This window comes from Stegastes partitus, unplaced genomic scaffold (assembly GCF_000690725.1).
Source record: "Stegastes partitus isolate 25-593 unplaced genomic scaffold, Stegastes_partitus-1.0.2 Scaffold790, whole genome shotgun sequence".
In the NCBI taxonomy this organism is placed as follows: domain Eukaryota; kingdom Metazoa; phylum Chordata; class Actinopteri; family Pomacentridae; genus Stegastes; species Stegastes partitus.
Window position 1 is genome coordinate 119,472 of NW_007578521.1, and position 19,210 is coordinate 138,681.

The following is a 19,210-nucleotide window of genomic DNA, read 5'->3' on the forward strand; positions in this document are numbered from 1 at the left end:
TTTTTATTCAACAACTGAAACCTTTTACAGCAAAACTAAACATCTTTCTTTTTATCAAAAATGATTTAAAATAAAATGAGAGCAGCTCTACATCAGATTCCTCAGTGGTCCACAGCCCCTTGTTTTGTAAATAGTAGAAAATAAATAAACAAGATATAGAACTTTTTTTTATATAATTGTACAAAGCCTTGTTTATATGGTATTTTTAATTTAGGTCACTGGTTTCTTCAGTTTCATTCCGTGTGTTGTTTATACTTAAATAAAAGCTTGACTACATGCATACAGTTTGTGCTGCTGTATGAAAATTGCGAGTGAAATTCACTGTGATGCTAGGGGGCGCCACCTACAATCTTGCCAGGGCCGGCCCTGGCTATGCCTTATGGGTATTGGTCAGGGACATGTTAGATGCTGTTATATCAAGGCTTTGTTAACATCAATAGTAACAGCTGTATTGATTTGCCTTGGTGCGGCTGTTACGTATGTTCTACTGATAGGGCACACAGCAACATTATACATTTCTGATGGAGGCAGCCATGTTTGGAATTCTTCTTTGTTAGTCGACCATCACCCAGCCAATCAGCTGTGAGCTACTGGTTGCTGTGGGGATTCCTTCCTTATGAATGGAGGACAGGAGAGGGGGGAGAAGACGCAAAGCTCGGGTGCAGAGACACAGGAAGACAGGCAGGCGAAGGATTAGTCCCTCAAACAAACATCACAGCTCAGAAACGTTGGATTGAAAAATATGTTTCCCCATGTGAAGCACAAACTTGTTTTGACTACGCTGATGTATTTTCATGTACATACTGTATATTATACAGATTTGGTGTCAGGTTAGAGAGGCTCGCTGTTTCTGATTTTCCACCGACACTGAACACAGATATAACAGGACTACAGCAATACAACTCTCACAAGAGTGATGAATAACACTCATGAATGAGGAATAACATCTAATACATGGTGACATGTTCAAACTAATCAATTCATGAAGATTCTACTGTAAAATATTCCAGAGTTCCAGAGATGACTGGGTTCTGTCTGGGTTCTGGTCAACTTCCCATTTATTTCAATAGGGATTTTTCATATATGTGCAAGCTTTAGGATTGTAAGATGTGGCCTTTGATTTTAAAAACAAACAAACAAACAAAAAAAAAACTCATGAATTAACAGTGTACAACACAGTTTTTTTTATGTGCAAGTAAAATAACTGTCCATCTCTAAAAATGAATATAGATTCATTGAAAACACTGATGAGAAATCCTCTTCACAAACAAAGTGACAAATGTGACCTAAAAACTTTACTTGTCAAAGGGTACTTTGTTGATGGAGATACATTGTTATGGATACAAACTACTACAAAATTTCTAATTATGAGTTCTCAGTTCTGAACTGCTGCTTGCAGCTTTTATCTTTTTTTTAAAAAAAATTTGTTTGTTTTTTTAATTAATTCCATTTGCTCTAGCTGTTAATTATTATTTAATATCCATCCATTATCTATACACCGCTTAATCCTCATTAGGGTCACGGAGGGGCTGGAGCCTATCCCAGCCGACTCAGGGCGAAGGCAGGGGACACCCTGGACAGGTCACCAGTCTATCACAGGGCCACACTTAGAGACAGACAACCAAGCACACTCACATTCACACCTACGGACAATTTAGAATCACCAATTAACCTCAACATGTTTTTGGACTGTGTGGGAGGAAGCCAGAGAACCCGGAGAGAACCCACGCATGTAGAGAACATGCAAACTCCACGCAGAAAGATTCCGGTGCCCCCACCGGGACACGAACCGGCAACCTTCTTGCTGCAAGGCAACAGTGCTACCAACTGCGCCACCTTGCAGCCCTTATTTAATATCATTTAAGAAAAAATATGATGATGATGGGTTTTTGTTTCTTCTAAAGAGCAATGTGTGCCCGTGTTTCCACAGCTGGACAACCCAGATGAGCAGGCAGCTCAGATCAGAAGAGAGCTGGACGGACGACTGCAAATGGCAGACCAGATCGCTCGGGTATGGGAAAAACAATGGCTGGGTGGAGGGATGATAGCAGGGCAGATGGGTGGGTCGATAGATGGAATTGAACTTTGAATATAATGAGTGCCTTTGGCACAATATTGGTTCAGGTAAAATTCTCTGAAGTTTTAGATCTATTCAGATTTTTATGTTGCTGTACATTTTCTGACTATTAGTATTGAAACTGTGTCTTGTAATATTATTAATCATTAATAATCTGTATTTATATGTCTTGTATATCTTTCACATCTTTTTTTATCATGACAAAGTGCTTTGCAATGCAAAATGCAGAGTAAAGATATAGATACATTCTCACAGATTATTTAGGAATGTCTGATTTCTTACTGGGTTATTCATTGGATCATGCTCATTAAATAATTGATGCCTTCCTGTTTTGGTCAGCATGGTGGCAGGTTTCCTCGGTTCCCCTCCAGAGAAATGGAGGCAATGTACATCGAGGAGCTGCGATCATCTGTCAACCTGCTGATGGCAAACCTGGAGAGCATGCCAGTGTCGAAAGGAGGAGAGTTCAAACTGCAGAAGCTAAAACGAGGTCACAACACTTCTATCATGGACATGGGTCAGGAGGATGAGAACACACTGTCCAAGTCTGATGTGGTTCTGTCCTTTACCCTGGAGGTAGGTGGACACCTATCAAACAGTCGTGGTAAAGGTGTTTTCATGTGCTTCCTGTGTGTTTTCCTCTTTTATTGTATATGTATGTATTGCATGCATGTATTAAATGGAGTACAGACACAATAGATAGATGATGTCAGTCATGATGCGGTCCTTCTGGTGAGAAGAAGTACTGGTAGTATAGCTTTTGGACTGTGTTCCAGGTTGGTTGCAGGAATGACAGTTTGGCCTTGGATGGCAAAAAGGAAAACTGTTTATCCTTCAGGGAACAAGGATGTGCTAGTTGGTGTAAATGCAAACTTCCCAGTTCATTAAGATATTTTGTGTGGCCCTGTATGTATAGTAGGAAGAGGCATAAGTTGAACATTTAAGACATAAATGTGAAATGATTTTTACCATAAAACAGACTTTGAACCCCCCTTTTCAAAAACAAAAAAAACCTAATCTAAAGGCATAGAAGCATTTGGTCATTGTAGTCGTACAGTACAAACTGTGTACAGAACATACTACACTACTACATACTACTTCAGCCAGTATGTGCCCCTATAGATAACAGACAAGCAAAGGAAGGGCTGTTTTATTGTATATGCACATTTTGGGTACTATTGCTGCTGTGTTATTTTAGTGTTCTAAAATGGTTTATACCATTTAAATCACACAAGGCATTGTATTTTCAAAAAAATAATAATAGCAGAAGAATTTCACTCAACCAGTAAGTGTGTAGGGGTGAGTAAGACATTTTGCACAGACAAGTGAAGTCAAATCCCAATTTTGAATTGGTCTATTTTTTTCAAAACAAAAGCAATGTAACATTCACAATGCTCCATGCAAACTGCCCCAGATTGATAGATTCTTTATTGTTGTTTTCCAGGATCATTTGTTTCCAGTTTCCACATAGTCTCACATAACACATGGGCTACAAAAATGAAAACAAAACTAAACTGAAAAGTTTGCTCCACCATAAAAATATGAACAAAAAAACATCAGTACAGGATGCACCCACTTTAATGCACACATACCTGTACACATAGCACCATTTGGTGCTTCAATGTTCAAAGAAAGACTGTTGACTTTGATACAAATGATCACTGCAGAACATGTGGCGATCGTAACACATTTTCAACTTTGGCAGAAATGTGTTTCACAAACAAGTAGGTAACACAAAGGTCCCTAAGCAATGTATTATCTGTCAGCATGGTCCAGGGAGGTTTAGACACAGAGGCATAATGTAGTTTCTTGGAGGACACTGACAAATTAAGCTTATTTGGGGATTTTAAAATCATTCAAACTGCTGTCAGATTAATCCACCTCAAAGTGTTTTTCCTCCTGAGCCATGGATAGTTCCTCAGGATTTGTCTCTGAAGTTGTCATTTAGAGGAAATGTCTGAGATATTCTCTTGACTGACAAGACATTTTTAACCACAACTAATTGGTTGACAGACAGGTCCTCTTCTGAGTTGAAAAGGAGACACAGAGTACTACTAACTACTAACTCCTCAGATGATAAATTGCATGTCCATTGAATGTGTTCAGCCTATATGCAAGTTTATCCTCAACAAAGATCCAGGAATCCAAGGAACTGTCCTCATTAGATCCTGAGTAAAAGACAAATTGGAGAGTTTTTAAGCCAACAAGACCTGACCAGTGCCGGGTCAGAGGCATGAGGTTCATGGACCAACAGTTCTAAGCTACATTTGGCTGCGTCTGCCTCCTCTGCTGTGTGGAAGGGTGCATTGTCCTGGAGCAACAGCAGCCAGCTTAAAGCTTTCCTCACCCTTTTTTTTAAAATTGCTTCAAACAGTTGAGTTTTCATGGACAGTGATATAAAGCTTTATAGTACACAGTTCTGTATGCCCCTTGTTTCTGGGTAAGCACCCTTGTATATATAGAACAGGTAGTGTTCTTATTGTCACCCTCAAACCAATTATTCTTTTAAGGCACAATTAATGATGTAATGATTTGACCAGTGTTATTGAAGGCAATTAATCCACAGCAGCATCAGAAAAGTTTGCTAACTTAGAATTAAGTAGTAATAAAAGTGGTCATAATGAATGTTGACAAAATCAAAGACATCTGAAATCTGAACAATGAAAGATGTACTGACTATTGTTGCATTGAGTTCCTACTGTGCTGAACTATGTTCAACCACCAGCATTAATCATGCTAACAATGCAAAATCACAGAGAAGAACAAAGGATTAATTCCAGGCCTCTCAAGGCCTTGGTAGCTCCCATGCCTCACTTCACTAGAATGTAAAACTCCTGTATCTGGAACTCAGATCATTTTAGTCCACAACAGCCTGTTACATTTCACCGAGGATGCACATGGAAGATAGTCTGTAGTGCAAGTAAAGAGATGACTGCAGGCCATGATACTGAATGAAACTAATTTCTTAATAACATGTTTCTGTCCATATTGGAATTTTCATTTTAACTCACCTTCAAATGCCCAACAAGGAGTGAAAGACTAAAAAACTGTGCAGTCAGTAAAGTGAACACAACTGCACAATACTAGCATTATGTAGTGAATTGTTTGGTTCAGCTGTGAATGCTGCTCTACTTGGGTAAAACTCAAGTCTGTCCCCTGCAGCTTACTCTGTGATGACTTAGAGGACTGACAGCTGCACAAATATACATTTGAGGCTCTCACAGTGGTAATCTTAACATTCATGTCTTGACAATCAAATATAACTTACGCTCATGCTGTCATTAGACAGCATAACGATGTACATACTGTCTGTAATGTGTTGCTAGATTAGCTACATTATATTAGTGAAAAATATTTAATTTAGTAGATTAGTTCGTTTTATGTAACATTAAAAAGTAGTAGTTTAGATTTGTTTTATGAAATATACAGGCCCCCCAGGAGGAACTCAATGCAACAAAAGTCAGTACATTGAAGTCCCAAGGTGCACACCATATTATATTATTGTAGTGGTGGCAAACTCAGGCCTCCCCAGCATGGAGAGTACCAGTGCTGAACACATTTCTGGAGAGTTGTTCTCTCATTCTTTACAGACTGTTTTTTTCAGCCACTCTCTCCTGGAGGAGTTGTGTTGCTCTACCTTTCTCTGTAAACGATCCCAAAGGTGTTGTTTGGATTCAACTCAGGTGGCATACTTTGGATCATTATCATCCTGGAAAATACCTCCAATACCTCCACTGCCAAGCTTCCACAGACAGTTTCTCTACTTTGTGTGCCAGTGATCACACAGCATTCACGTTTGTTCCACTGAGTTTTTACTTTAGGGCCTGTATTTTCAATATCGTTTTTCTGAAGTGTGTGTGGATCATTGCTCCTCCAAGGAACAACCCTATTTGTCAGCTTAAATATAAAACAATTATTGAGAGGTGATACAATTGAGAAGTATTTGAAATTTTAATGATATTGTAAAGGGGTGTATTCATTTCTGTCATATATTAGCATACAGAATGGAAAGGTCACTTTGCTGTTCATTTCTTTTCTGAGTTGTTGTTCAAGCATGAATTTGTTTTTTATTTATTGCTTTACAAATGCATCTTTTTTTGTAGTTATTATCTGCCTGTGTGTGCTGTAGGTGGTGATAATGGAGGTACAGGGTCTGAAGTCTTTAGCTCCAAACAGGATTGTGTACTGCACCATGGAGGTGGAAGGAGGACACAAACTGCAGACAGACCAGGCCGAGGCCTCAAAGCCAACGTATGTACAGCAGACCAGCACACATGCACACACGATGCACAGCGATCCATTGCTCTCATTACACTTTTTTTTACACTTATGGCACAATGTATTCACACACACACACAGCATTAGGGCTTCAATATTTAAAGCAGACTAAAAAAAATAAATACAAAAAATTAACTTGTCATAGAGGGCTGTGTATTTTGTTCAAAGTACTACATTTATATTTTTTGTACAGGAGTCAGACAAAGTTTGTGTGCAGGCATTTTTTCTGTGGCTCTCAGACATGTCAGGGTGAGTTGTTTGATAAAATCCAACTGTGAAACCTCTATAGCTTTCTCCTCTGACCTTCACTTAACTGCTTTTTTCTTCAGCAGTATTTATCTCACTGTGTCTTGTTTATCTATTGTTCTCAAGTTTCTGTGTCCTCTGCTCAGTAAAGGATGTGAGTTCGTAAGTGTGTGTGGGATGTGAAATTGATTTCTCCAGCGGAAGCATCGTTAGTCTACACAGCCACAGGCCTCATGTCAACACTACAGTAAATAATAAGACAACATGTGACAGTACTTTACATGAAAATCTCCAGTTCATATATTTCTAACATTATACATGTCATATCATTGACTTGACACACACATAGGTGCAACAGCACACATTGCATCTCCTACCTTTAGTCAGCAGAAGCAGGGCCTCTTCCTGAGATCCATTCACAAAGTGGCTGATTTACTTTGTGGAATCTATATTCAAATTCAAACTCACCTAAATATAGCTCAGATTTGATCAACTGTTCAAACCATAAGCCACAGGTGCACATTTTCTTGAACATAATCTAATTTATTGTTCCACCATAACTATGTAGAAAGTGTGAAACATACATTTGTTATGAATAACAAATTAAAATAATATGTCTGATTGTGTCAACAAACAAGTCCTTACAGCTTCAGCCTGAACCAGGGACTATGGGGATATCTCACATCATGCATTTGAAAACACTTATTTAACTTGGCAGTTTTCTCTTTTTTGTTATCCATTTTATGTTTTATTTTCAACTCTTTCTTACAGGTGCACTCATAGCATCAGTAGTAATTTTCTGGTACAGAAATTACTGCAGAAAACAAGTGTAGCAAAATTACATTGTAGAAAGACTTTACAAAATTTGTGAGACCAAACAAATCTTTTTGGATTCCCTTAAGCAAGTACTTTATAACAGTTACAAAACTCAAAACAAAACTTTATAAAACAAATCTTAACAGAGAAAAACTACTCCCATTTACCAGGAAGGAAGAACCTCAGGAAGAACCAGGATATGATGGTATAACTAATGGAATTGAAATTCTGGTTTGGCTGGACACATTCTGAATAGCATCCAAACTATAAGACGCTACTGTTAGTGATTAACAGCAGCAGGATCATCATCATTTCTAACACAGAGCTTTCTGTCTTGTGTTTGGTCCTGCCTGTGTTTCTGTGTTTGTAGTTGGGGTACTCAGGGTGACTTCACCACCACCCAGCCATTACCTGCTGTGAAGGTGAAGCTGTTTACTGAGAGCACAGGAGTACTGGCTCTGGAAGATAAGGAGCTGGGGAGGGTAAGTATTTGATGATTAATTTAGGTCATTTTACTTTTTTTTTTTTTTTTTTTTATACCTCATGTAGCTCACATACTGTTATGTGATCACTTCCAGGTTGTGCTCCACCCGACCCCCAACAGTCCCAAGCAGTCTGAGCTCCATAAGATGACGGTGTCTAAAGGCTGCCCAGACAGTGACCTCAAGATGAAACTGGCCATTCGTATGGACAAACCACAGAACATGAAGCATTGTGGGTAAGTGAGACTCTGCTGTCTGTTGGGCAATAATTCACAAATTGGATACTTATTCTGTTTATCAGATTTTTAGTTGAGTTGATTATTGAGTGGCTTGTGTCATCAAACTGAAGCATCCCTGAAAAAAACACTCATTGTTTTAATGTGTACTTCTCAGAATCAGAAACAGATGTATTGCCAAGTGTAGTTTATACAATACAATGAATTATTGTGGTGGGTTGGTGCCAGGTCTTAGTTCTGAATAAACTAAGAGCTTTAAAGAACAACTTGAAACATACTTGACCAAAGAACTGGTCAAGACTGAAATGTTTCTGCTGTTCTTTACAAACATCAGAGCTCATCATTGTAGGAAGATACAACTAGATAAAGATGATTTTTTACCATAGTGTTAATGTGTAGTATTGCTCTTGTGTATTGAGTTTGCATTATGAGTGTATGCTTGAGCTGCTATCCGGTTCTCTAGCACATTTACAGTCACCACTACCAATCGGGGCAGATGGTCAATCACATTGAGCCTGGTTCTGCTGGAGGTTTTTTTTTTTTGTTTGTCCTTCCTGGTAAAGGGATCTAAAATAAGCTTTGGTACAGGTTCCTGAGTAAACTTGCATACTTTTACTTAAAAGCAGGACTTCCACTTTTCTAATAGAGTACATTACAGTGTGGTGGTATTACTTTAAGGATCTGAATTCTTACGACTTACCAATTTCTTCACCACGTGTCCTACAACAGATAAGGTATTGCCTCCCTCTTGTGGCTACAATGCAGGACTTATCCTTAACTGCAGTAGCATACTAGCATGTGACCACCTGTAGATCAATGGAGTGACATGATCATAAGGCTTGTGTGTCTCATCACATGTGAGCAAATGCCTGGTCTCCTTTTTGTTGTAACAAAGCTTGCTGTGGGAACACACAGGAGGGCATTGAAGGCAGTACCTCATGGGGCAACAGCAAGACTATGATGTGGGTTGTAGTAGTGCCAAAGCCAAGTAGGGCTTTTTAAAGTTTTTTTTTTCTTTTACCTAACATGTAGCAGTGCAGTGTAACAAGGATGGAAATATTATGATCTCTTGGAATTTGTTTATATCCGACACCCAAGTTTTGAATGAATTGGGGATAGAAGACACTTCTGGTTGAGCCCTGAAAACAGGAAATTACAGCAACTCTAGACATGATGAGATGAAAGAATGGATACGTTTTCCACGTCAACTTGACATAAACAAAATAAAAATTTAAAAAAAAAAAAACTCAGGGTAAAAGGTCACACTAAAGCAACAAGCAGAAAGCTTGACATTGGAGGAAGTCTCTTTTTTCCAGTCACAGGTGATCTTTAGGTAGCAGAATAAACAGAACTCAGATCTGGACTCATTGAATTTGAGGAACTTACGTCACATTCACCCCTTGATATCAGAGAAACAACCCATAACAGAGAGAGAGAGTTTGTTGATTTCACTATTTGTCTGCAAAGCATAAAGTTACAAATATCAGTCAATATAACAATGGAAATTGATTTTGTACCGTTGGGTTAGCTGGCTCAAAGCAAGCATGTACAGTTGAAACCAGAAGTTTACATACATTATTACTCAAAGACACATAACCTTTTTTTTTTTCACTATCTGACATTAAATCAGAATAAACTTTTCCTGTTTTAGGTCAGTTAGGATTACCAAAATTAGATTTGCTAAATACCAGGATAATTAGAGAGAGAACTTTTTAGAGAATTTTTTATTACTTTCTTCAAAGTCAAAAGTTTACATACATTTCCTTAGTATTTGGTAGCATTGCATTTAAACTGTATGACTTGGGTCAGACATTTTGGGTATCCTTCCACAAGCTTCTCACAATAGTTTGATAGAGTTTTGGCCCATTCCTTCTGACAGAACTGATGTAACTGAGTCAGGTTTGTTGGTCACCTCGCTCCACACGCCTTTTCAGCTCTGCCCACAAATTCTCTACAGGATTGAGATCAGGGCTTTGTGATGGCCACTCAAAATCATTGACTTTGTTGTCCTGAAGTCACTTCATAAATAATTTGGCAACATGCTTAGGGTCATTGTCCATTTGGAAGACCCATTTGTGCCCAGTCTTTAACTTCCTGGCTGATGTCTTGAGATGTTGCTTCAATATTTCCACATAATGTTCTTTCCTCATGATGCCATCTATGCTATGAAGTGCATCAGTCCCCCACCACCAAATGTAAGGTTTATGCCACAGGTGCCCTAAATTAACTGCACTGGTAATTACCAAGATCATTTTTTATGTTTCTGAAATGGTTAATACACCACGATGTAGAAGCTCTTAAACCAAAATGAGATTTTAAGGCTAAAATATAATGATTATTGTTGTGAATTTTCAAATTAACTGTTCTACAGAAAAACTGAAAAAATGTTGGCGTGAGTGAGAGATAGGTAGCAAAAAAAACTGAAGATCTCCAAGACGTCTTTTGACCCCATGAGATGACCGTACACTCATCCGTTCCTGTGTCAGGAATCACCATCAGAACTCCAGGGACCTTAAAAATTAGTGGGCACTGTCGAGAAATGTGACTCTTTCAGTAAGGACAGTTCAAAACCGATTTCTTGAAGCTGGTCTAAAGTCACACAGGGCACGGAAGAAGCCTTCCCACAACGAAAGGCAGAGGAAAGCCTGGTTACTCTTTGCTGGGAACACAAAGATTGGACTGTTGATGATTGGCTAAGGTTCTCTGCAGTGATAAATCCAATTTTCAGTTGATGCCCACTTCAGCCAACTTACTGGTTAGGAGGAAGCCTGGAGAAGCCTACAAACCAGACTGTCTTACCCCTACAGTAAAACATGGGGGTGGGTCAGTGACGATCTGGGGTTGTTTCAGTATGGGTGGAACAGGGCAAATGCAACTGTGTGAAGGGCACACAGGGCTAGAAAACTCTTTCCTGCCTCCAATGACGGGATTTTCCAACAAGACAATGCCCCTTGCCACACGGCAAGGTCAGTTAAAGCCTGGATGGAGAACCAGAACATTAAAACCATGTCTTGGCCTCCTCAATCACCAGATCTAAATCCAATTGAAAACCTGTGGAAAATCACCAAATGCAAAATGGAGAACCACAAGCCCAAAAACAAAGCAAATTTGTTTGAATTTGTGCAACAGGAATGGGCTGCTGTGACAGCAGAACGATGTCAGAAGGTGGCGGAGAGCATGCCAAGACGCATGGCTGCAGTCATCAAAAACAATGGTTATGTAATCAAGTGCTAACTCCTGTGTGTATCATGTGACTAAAACAGACAGAAAAGAAAACATAGAATGCCTAAAAGCACTGTTTATGGCAGTACAATGCCATAGCGATAGATGTAAGAACTCAAGTGATTTTAGTTTTTATCAAGAAAATCATGGAAAATGTCTCGATATCAGCTCTTAAATTAAGCTCATGAGTTATTTTTGTTGTTGTCATTATATTTTTCCAAACAAATTTACCTTCAGTTGTGCCAGGCATTAAAATGAACAAGAAACTGAAGAAAACAAGGGTGATCTAATATTTTTTTCTTTGAGTGTATATAATACTACTTTATCTGTCCATAATACATGGTAAGGCTGAGACCCTACGGTAGTATTAGTTATGGACATTAAACCATCTTGCTAAGATGGCAAGGTATTAATAAACATGGAAATTAACCTCCAGATTTAATATATAAATAACCTAATTAAGTTAATTTTATAGCTAAGTATATTTCTATCCATTTTCTATACACTGCTGTATCCTCTGTAGGGTCATGGGGATGCTGGAGCCTGTCCCAGCTGACTTAGGGCAAAGGCAGGGGGCACCCTGGAAAGGTTGCCAGTAACAAAATATATTATTTTTGATATTACAGGTAAATATAATTTTATATATAGCTATGTGTTGATTTTGGAGATTAACCTGACTAATTTCTTGAACTAAAGTTATGACCCTACAAAGTACGCATGGAAACTTTTTTCCCTTTTATTGCACTACGCAACAAAAATCAATCTGACTGCAAAATATAGTTTCTCTTTTCACTGAACTCAGAACCGAATCCAGTGGGAGGCCTTTGTGGAATGTGCTTTCCCTCACTAAGCAAATGTACCTTCTATTCTCATTAGTACAAATGTGTGATCTGCAGTTGCATAGGTAAAACAAGAGGGCACAGAGGCATGGGACCTTTGGTGTTTTGCGCCTCTTGGTCATTGGGAGCTGATAAGCCAATGATCAACCTTAACGTGCCACACTTATATGAGTTTAATCTCTATAAACTTCAAAACCTACCTTAAACTCAGCCATTGTGATGTCCTATGACAGCCTCAAGTCATGATCTTGAGAATGACTGATACGTCAACACAACACAGCGAGACTTTACCTACCCAGCATGCCTGAAATTAAATCAACAGAATTTAACTAGGTTAAATTCATGAGGACACAAAGCTGTGGCTGGAGGAAATATGCCACACCAGCAGAGGGTGCTGGAGCTGCAAGTCACAGTACTCCAGTGGATCTGTTGTGATGCCTCTCTGGCAACATGATAGCCAAGACAGTGGACTGGAACCTGGAAGCTGTGATGCATGAGCCAAGGAAACGTGGATTTTGGGCCTTAAATTGAGAGCCCATGGTGTTAAGAGGAGAGACTGATGGATACCTGGAAGAGACATGACAAAGGAAGTCTGGGAGCGAGGTCTGCTGGAGCAGGATAAAGGTGGTTTGATCTTGGGTATTCCCGGAGGGGCAGGAGTTTGGTGCCGGTGGACCAGCAGGATGGGTGAGGCTGAAGCGCTCAACATTTACTGTGTGGATTTGAAGGTATAAAATGAAGTAGCCAAAACAAAACAAAAGTTCTGAGCAGCTGGGAAGCTGTTACTGGATTTTAAAGGGATTTTTCCTGAGTAACAGCACTCCAGCTGACACTCTAGATGTAGGACTCCTCATCGGTGGTCTCTGTGAAGGCTGGCCCACTTTGTTTTCAATGATACAGTCCTACTTTGTAGATGGATCAGGCCACCTGGACATGATCAGAGTCAGAAGGTAAGTACAAGTTCATGAGACATCTCAGAAGAGGAGATGAACAGCAGCAATGATTTGCAGATCTGTTGATGCTGGTGTAGCAGCGATGTGCTGAGCGTGGGGCAGGCAGTGAGTGAGTGATGCTGCCTCTGTTGTGAAGCACGCTACGTGGATGTGCTGGACTGAAGTAGTAAATGATTGGACAGAAAAGGGCCTTGTGACCTTGTTGACTCCATGTCTTCCTGCACTAACGTGAAGCTCCATGTATAACTGCATATGTCATATGTGTAACCTTACTTTGTTAAGCGCTATGTGATAACGCGTTGTAAACTGTGCTATGCAAATAAAATAAAATTGAATTGAATTGAAATTGAATATATTTCTTTATATTTGTTTATTTTCCAGAGTCCATCTTTTATTGCAATCTATGCATCTGAATTTTAGTTGTGAAAAAAAGAAAGTATTTTTCAAAGTGTAGTTTAAATGTCAAGGTTGTCAAAGATATGCATAATTTTTATAAAAAATCGTTTTTGAATTGAATTGAGGAGTTTCAGGTTATTTTTAGCTAAAACATTCACTGTTTTTTCTTCCTTTTTACCTAATTAGACAATGTGACTACATAGTGATTTACTTGGTCCCACTGTATCCCTGTATATTACATGGATGCTGCCAAAATAACAGTTTCCCCTGTGTATTCTACATGATCCAAGACGGGTTTGTCAGCTTAGACACCAAATACTAAATAGAATATTAGGATGTCATGCGCTAGATTTTTAAAATGTGGTGTGTAATTGCAGTAACAATATTTTATCAGTAGAGGTCAGTAGATGCACTGCAAAAACTCTACACATGGTTTCTGTTGGTTCAGCCGAGTGCTTCAGACTTGAGCCACATACATTACAGTCATGGTAATGAAAGAAAAAAAAAGCAAAAACAGCTGCATCAATGCCACCAAGAGACATCTCTGTCTCATGGTAATATGATTTGTCATTTGTTTTAATTTCTGTTTTTTATTTTTTTGTTTTTCCCACAGGTACCTTTGGGCCATTGGCAAAAATGTTTGGAAGAGATGGAAAAAAAGATTCTTTGTGCTGGTCCAGGTAAGAACAGTGATACTCTCACTAGATTTATTTGATTTCTGCAAGATACCTCAAACATGTACTGTAATATGAAACACAAAGACAAAAAATGAAACACTTGATGCATTGGATTGAGTATTTGACAGAACAGTTGCACCACAAAAATTATTAGTTTGTCGTATTAAATAAATTGCATTCTTAATGAGCTTGCAGTCACTATAACCTGTGCCAGCTGAAACCATTAGTTCAGGGGGCTCTGGATCGGCTGTTCTGTCACCATCTGTGCAAAGATGGTTGCTGATTTTCAAGATTGATCTCTGATTTTAGTTTTATAAATTAAGTGGCTTGTTCCAGATGAACTCCACCGTGCCTGAAACACCAGCAAGAGCAGTCAAGACAGACAGTTTCCAGCAGCCTTAAGCCTGTAAAAGAAGCTACAGAAGCACATTGGTTCATTACAATGTTATCAGGCACATATAGCAATTTGTACACAGTCTCTCATAGTGTTAAGGGCCTGCGTTTATTCTCGGTTCACCTTCTTTTTATATAAATTCTCATGTAAATCAACATCTTTTCAGTTTGCAGCTGTGTATAAATCAGCTGAGCAGTTGTCCCACTCTACACAAATATACTGAAAACACTGATAAATAAGATCACCAGGTTGGAACCTGTACCAGTACGATTTAAGTCTTCTCACCATTCATGCTCCGATACATCAGTTCTTATCCTTGTTTAGAGAACTGCAACAAAAATATATTTAGTATTGGAGAGTTTTTATATTTTCATCTATGAAACTTGACAGGGTGCATCAGTGATAAATTGGTCAAGGTGATCAACATATTTTTCTAGCTCTTTCCTCTCTATCATACTTTCAGAAGCACAATATCTAGTTTGAAATGAAGGAAGTGCAGGATGAGGTCAGTTACCTGACCACACTCAACAGAAATGAATGAGCAGCCTCCAACATGAGCTCTGCTTTATGGCTATAATAATTTCACTGGCCACATGTTGTGTGTGCAGCGAGAAAGAGAGATGCAGCCAAGCTGTCTTGTCTCGGCTGTCAGAGTGATGATGGAGAGGCCGAGCAGGCTTTTGTCAGGAGATAGGGGGTGGGTGGGTGTAGGGGCAGGGGTAGTAGCGGCCATTTCCTGGTGGCTCTGCATTGGGAGGTGGGCAGTAGGTGGGAGGGGTGGGGGAGGGGGGGGGGGGGCTGTCTCTTGTGCATTGGAGAGGATATGTCTCAGAGCTACAAGTTGACAGGGGATTGACAAAGTCGAGTGAACACTAGCTGGCCTAACACTCGCAGCTAGAAAAGCCTGAGCGCCGCCAACTTGAAGCCTCTCACTTGCTCCCAGCTAAATATATAGCAAGTGACAAATACTGGTCAATAGACTGTGCACTCGCGTGTGTGCGTGTGTGTGTGTGTGTGTGTGTGTGTGACTGTGTGTGTGTTTGTTTTTATGTCTGGCTTTGTATGTGCATTCATGTTTGTCTTGAGGAGCAGAGACACTGTCCAGTTTTTTCTGTGTGTATTTTGCTGCTGTTTAAGAGATGTTGTATTGCAGAGATAACTGTCTATTGATTTATTTATTTCCCCACTGTCTTGCTAAATAAGTACTGAGTGCTGGCATTTTGTTACCTGTATCTGCCTGTATCTGCCTTTATCTCTGCACACAGCCACTTCCTTTTTATTACATCTCCATATTTTTGATATGCCAGTGGTGATGTGGAATTTGCACTTCTTTTCAGTGTTCTTTAGTTTCCCAGCATAAAATAGTTGGTTTGTCAAAGGATAGGTCTTACGTCTCTTTTGCACACAGTTCCATGTTGTGAAGCGTTTCTCAGGCTGATGACTGTATCAACACTGGTTTGTGCATTAGCAATTCTTTTTTTAACCAGAATTTTAGGACATATAACCAAAGAGCTGCATTTGTATTCAGCTGTTCTTAAGATGACTATGCAGCAGCGTCTCATGTGGACAAGACAAGACTATCACTGTTGCACAATTTGAAAATTAAAACTAAGTCCAGTTTTTTTAATCTAGCTTCATGACCAGGAGGATGTTGCATCAGGGGATGAAGTGACAGTTTATGTTTCCACATATGTGTATTAAAATACTGTTTCTCCACTAATGTGTGTCTTCCTTTGACACTGAAGATGCAGAAGTAGAGTTAGCAAGGTTTATCAGATCCAAAAAAACTAATCTTTTATTTCAGATAATGATGTTAAACAGTCTTACACACAGTTTTTTTTTCAGTACAGATGAAGAAGAAAATGCACACTAGGTGCCCTTTGGCATCGGTGCCACTTGTGTCAATTTTCAATGACAATAGACATAAAAGAGTCTTTTCAGTTTCAAAGAGGCTCATACAGAGGTTGGAGGGTGGTGGCAGCAGAAGTCAGAGGATTTACACTCAGGAGACTGATGTTTGTCTCCTGGGTCGCACTATCGTTTTCTCACTTATTTAAATTGTATTTTGTAACGTCAGTTTTACTTTCACTCCTACAAACTCTTCAGTTTAAAAAGTTTACGGTTTGGACTTAAGTACATCCCCTCACAACACCAAGCACATGTTGCAAGGCAAACCTCTTATTGCCTGAAAAAGAGTGACACTGATGACACCAGCAGCCAACATGTGGCTCTGGACTCATCATGTCTATTTTTAACACTCGTTGATTGTTGTAGGACTTTTGGACTACCTTCCACGTTGACAGATGATGCTAAACAGAATGTTCAAATGTGAAGCCAACAGGTCCCTGCAAAGCGGCAGTACGTATCAAATTCTGAGTGAGACTGGGTTACAGTAACTTATTTAAACTGAAACCTTTGTAATTAAAGTAGCCAACACTGGAGGTTTCACTGTTGTATTGAATGTGATCTGTTAACTTTTAGATCTTTTTTTTTTTTTTTTAACTATCCAGTGATTCAATCCAGTGATCAATACCACAGCACTAAAAACTATAGTTTTACTTCCTGCCTAAATGGGAACATGAAACGTGGAAACACCTTTAAGTGTAAACTTTTTGTCATTATTCTACATCGTCATGAGGAGGTGCATTTGCACCTGTGGGGCTGAAGTAGACAACCTCTGGATAAGGGACACTAGGTACAATTTTGACACACAATAAGGTTCTCTGTCCTGAAGCCAGAGTGAGATTTATTTAGTTATTTATTTTATATATATATATAAATCTATATTATTATTATTATTATTATTATTATTATTATTATTATTATTATTATTATTATTATTATTATTAATAATAATAATAATAATAATAATAATAATAATAATTATATATTTTAACCGTCTGCCAAACCGGAATTTTAAATTAGTGTAAATAACAGCCTTTTAACAATGAGTCAGTGTCACTGACTCATTGTCACCAAATGTGATCAAACAGAAATGCAGCACAATGTTACATCCATTTTATTCATAGTCGTCATGCAAACCAACAGTTAGTAGTTTTATTCTTCTTTTTATTATTATTATTATTGTTGTTGTTATTATTATAGTTGCTAATTCCTCTACACCTGTATCTTAGACAACATTAATTTGCACAATATTCCTTGATATAAAATGAGTCACTCAACACTGTGCTAAACCAAGTTAGTGAATCAAATTAAATCCTCTCACAGTTCGGACAGTTTGAGATAGGACTATACAACACTTTCTGCATCACACCTAGACTTTTTCCACCATTCAATCTCTCTGGTTCTGTCTTCTCCATCCTTCCCTTCTGTCTGTCCATTTCACCCTCTTTCACCTCCGCATGTTCAACTACTGCCTGATTTTCCTATCCTCTACAACTCACTGTCATTTATCACTTGCATGTCACCCCTTTCCATCCTCCACACTTCCAGTCTATCCTTAAACCACCTCCTTGTCCTCCCTCCCCTACAGTTCATAATTGTTGCATTAGCTGTGGCTCCTCCTCAGCAGTCAGACAGATTACACTTCAGCTAAGACCTTGCGTGTTCTATATTCACATCTGTCTTTCAGTTTACTTAAGTCCAGTTTGCTTCACTTCAGTTCACATCAGTTCATTTGATTTCATCCACATTAATTCAGCTTAGCTCAGTTCATTTATTTTTATTCAGATCGCTTTATTTGAGATCAGTTCAATTCCAATTTCAGGTTCAATTCATGTCAATCAACTTCAACTTTATTTTTTTGTTGCTCAGTTCAAGTCACATATATCCGTTTGCTTTAATTAAGGTCAAATCCCTTTATTTCAGTTTTGTTCGGGTCAGTTTGCCATAACAATCTGAACTGTTAAACTGTTTAACGTCCGTTTTATTGACATGACTTCACTTCACTTCAACTTCAGCTAAATTCAGGTCAAAAATAGTTTTTTACTGGTGCAGTGGCCTTTTAAAATCCACCTGCTTGGCACCCTGCAGTGACAAAATAGATAGTGGGAGAGCTGACAGTTACCAAATGTTGCTTCCAAATCAACTTGACATTGGGCAGTAATACGTTTGAGCACAGTTTGTGTTTAGTGAAACAAAATACCGATCTTATATAATGAAGGTTGCATCCGGTGCAATGGCAGAATGATGCTGTTTGTGTTCCAGAAAGAGAAAGATACTCCCTCAGTGTATATTTGACAGTCACCGCTGTACCTGTGTGTTTGTCACACAAACATTTATTTTATTTTAGCAAACTACCAAAAGCCACCAACATCTGTAAATCTCACGTAGACATTTGATACAAACAACTAATAACCACAACAGTCAGCAGCCAGATGCAGTCACTAATTGATGCAGATTTTTTCCCTACACCATCTATGCCAGGGTTGTAGACGTACATTACAACCACATTTACATGTCAGAAATTTTGCTATGAACTATGGTCAAGTCACTCAGGTAAGTCTGCAGATATGCGGGCTCACAGAAAGCACATAAGAGCATTGAAAATTCTGCTTTAGCGCCTGCAATTACTTGGCAGCAGTGGGACATCCCTTAACGCTCATGTATTTCAGGGGAATCATGCCTCATTGGG

The 19,210-nt window shown here is 38.9% G+C and overlaps 1 protein-coding gene across 1 annotated transcript in view; it reads left to right on the top strand.

The window, feature by feature from the left end:
• Positions 1–19,210, top strand: part of cadpsa (Ca2+-dependent activator protein for secretion a) — a 222,662-nt gene that overhangs the window by 98,731 nt on the left and 104,721 nt on the right. Inside the window, exons 4-9 of the mRNA XM_008292176.1 lie at positions 1,931–2,011; positions 2,417–2,653; positions 6,207–6,328; positions 7,788–7,899; positions 7,996–8,135; positions 14,159–14,225. Coding sequence (XP_008290398.1) covers positions 1,931–2,011; positions 2,417–2,653; positions 6,207–6,328; positions 7,788–7,899; positions 7,996–8,135; positions 14,159–14,225 — 759 coding nt within the window. The remainder of the gene's footprint in view (positions 1–1,930; positions 2,012–2,416; positions 2,654–6,206; positions 6,329–7,787; positions 7,900–7,995; positions 8,136–14,158; positions 14,226–19,210) is intronic.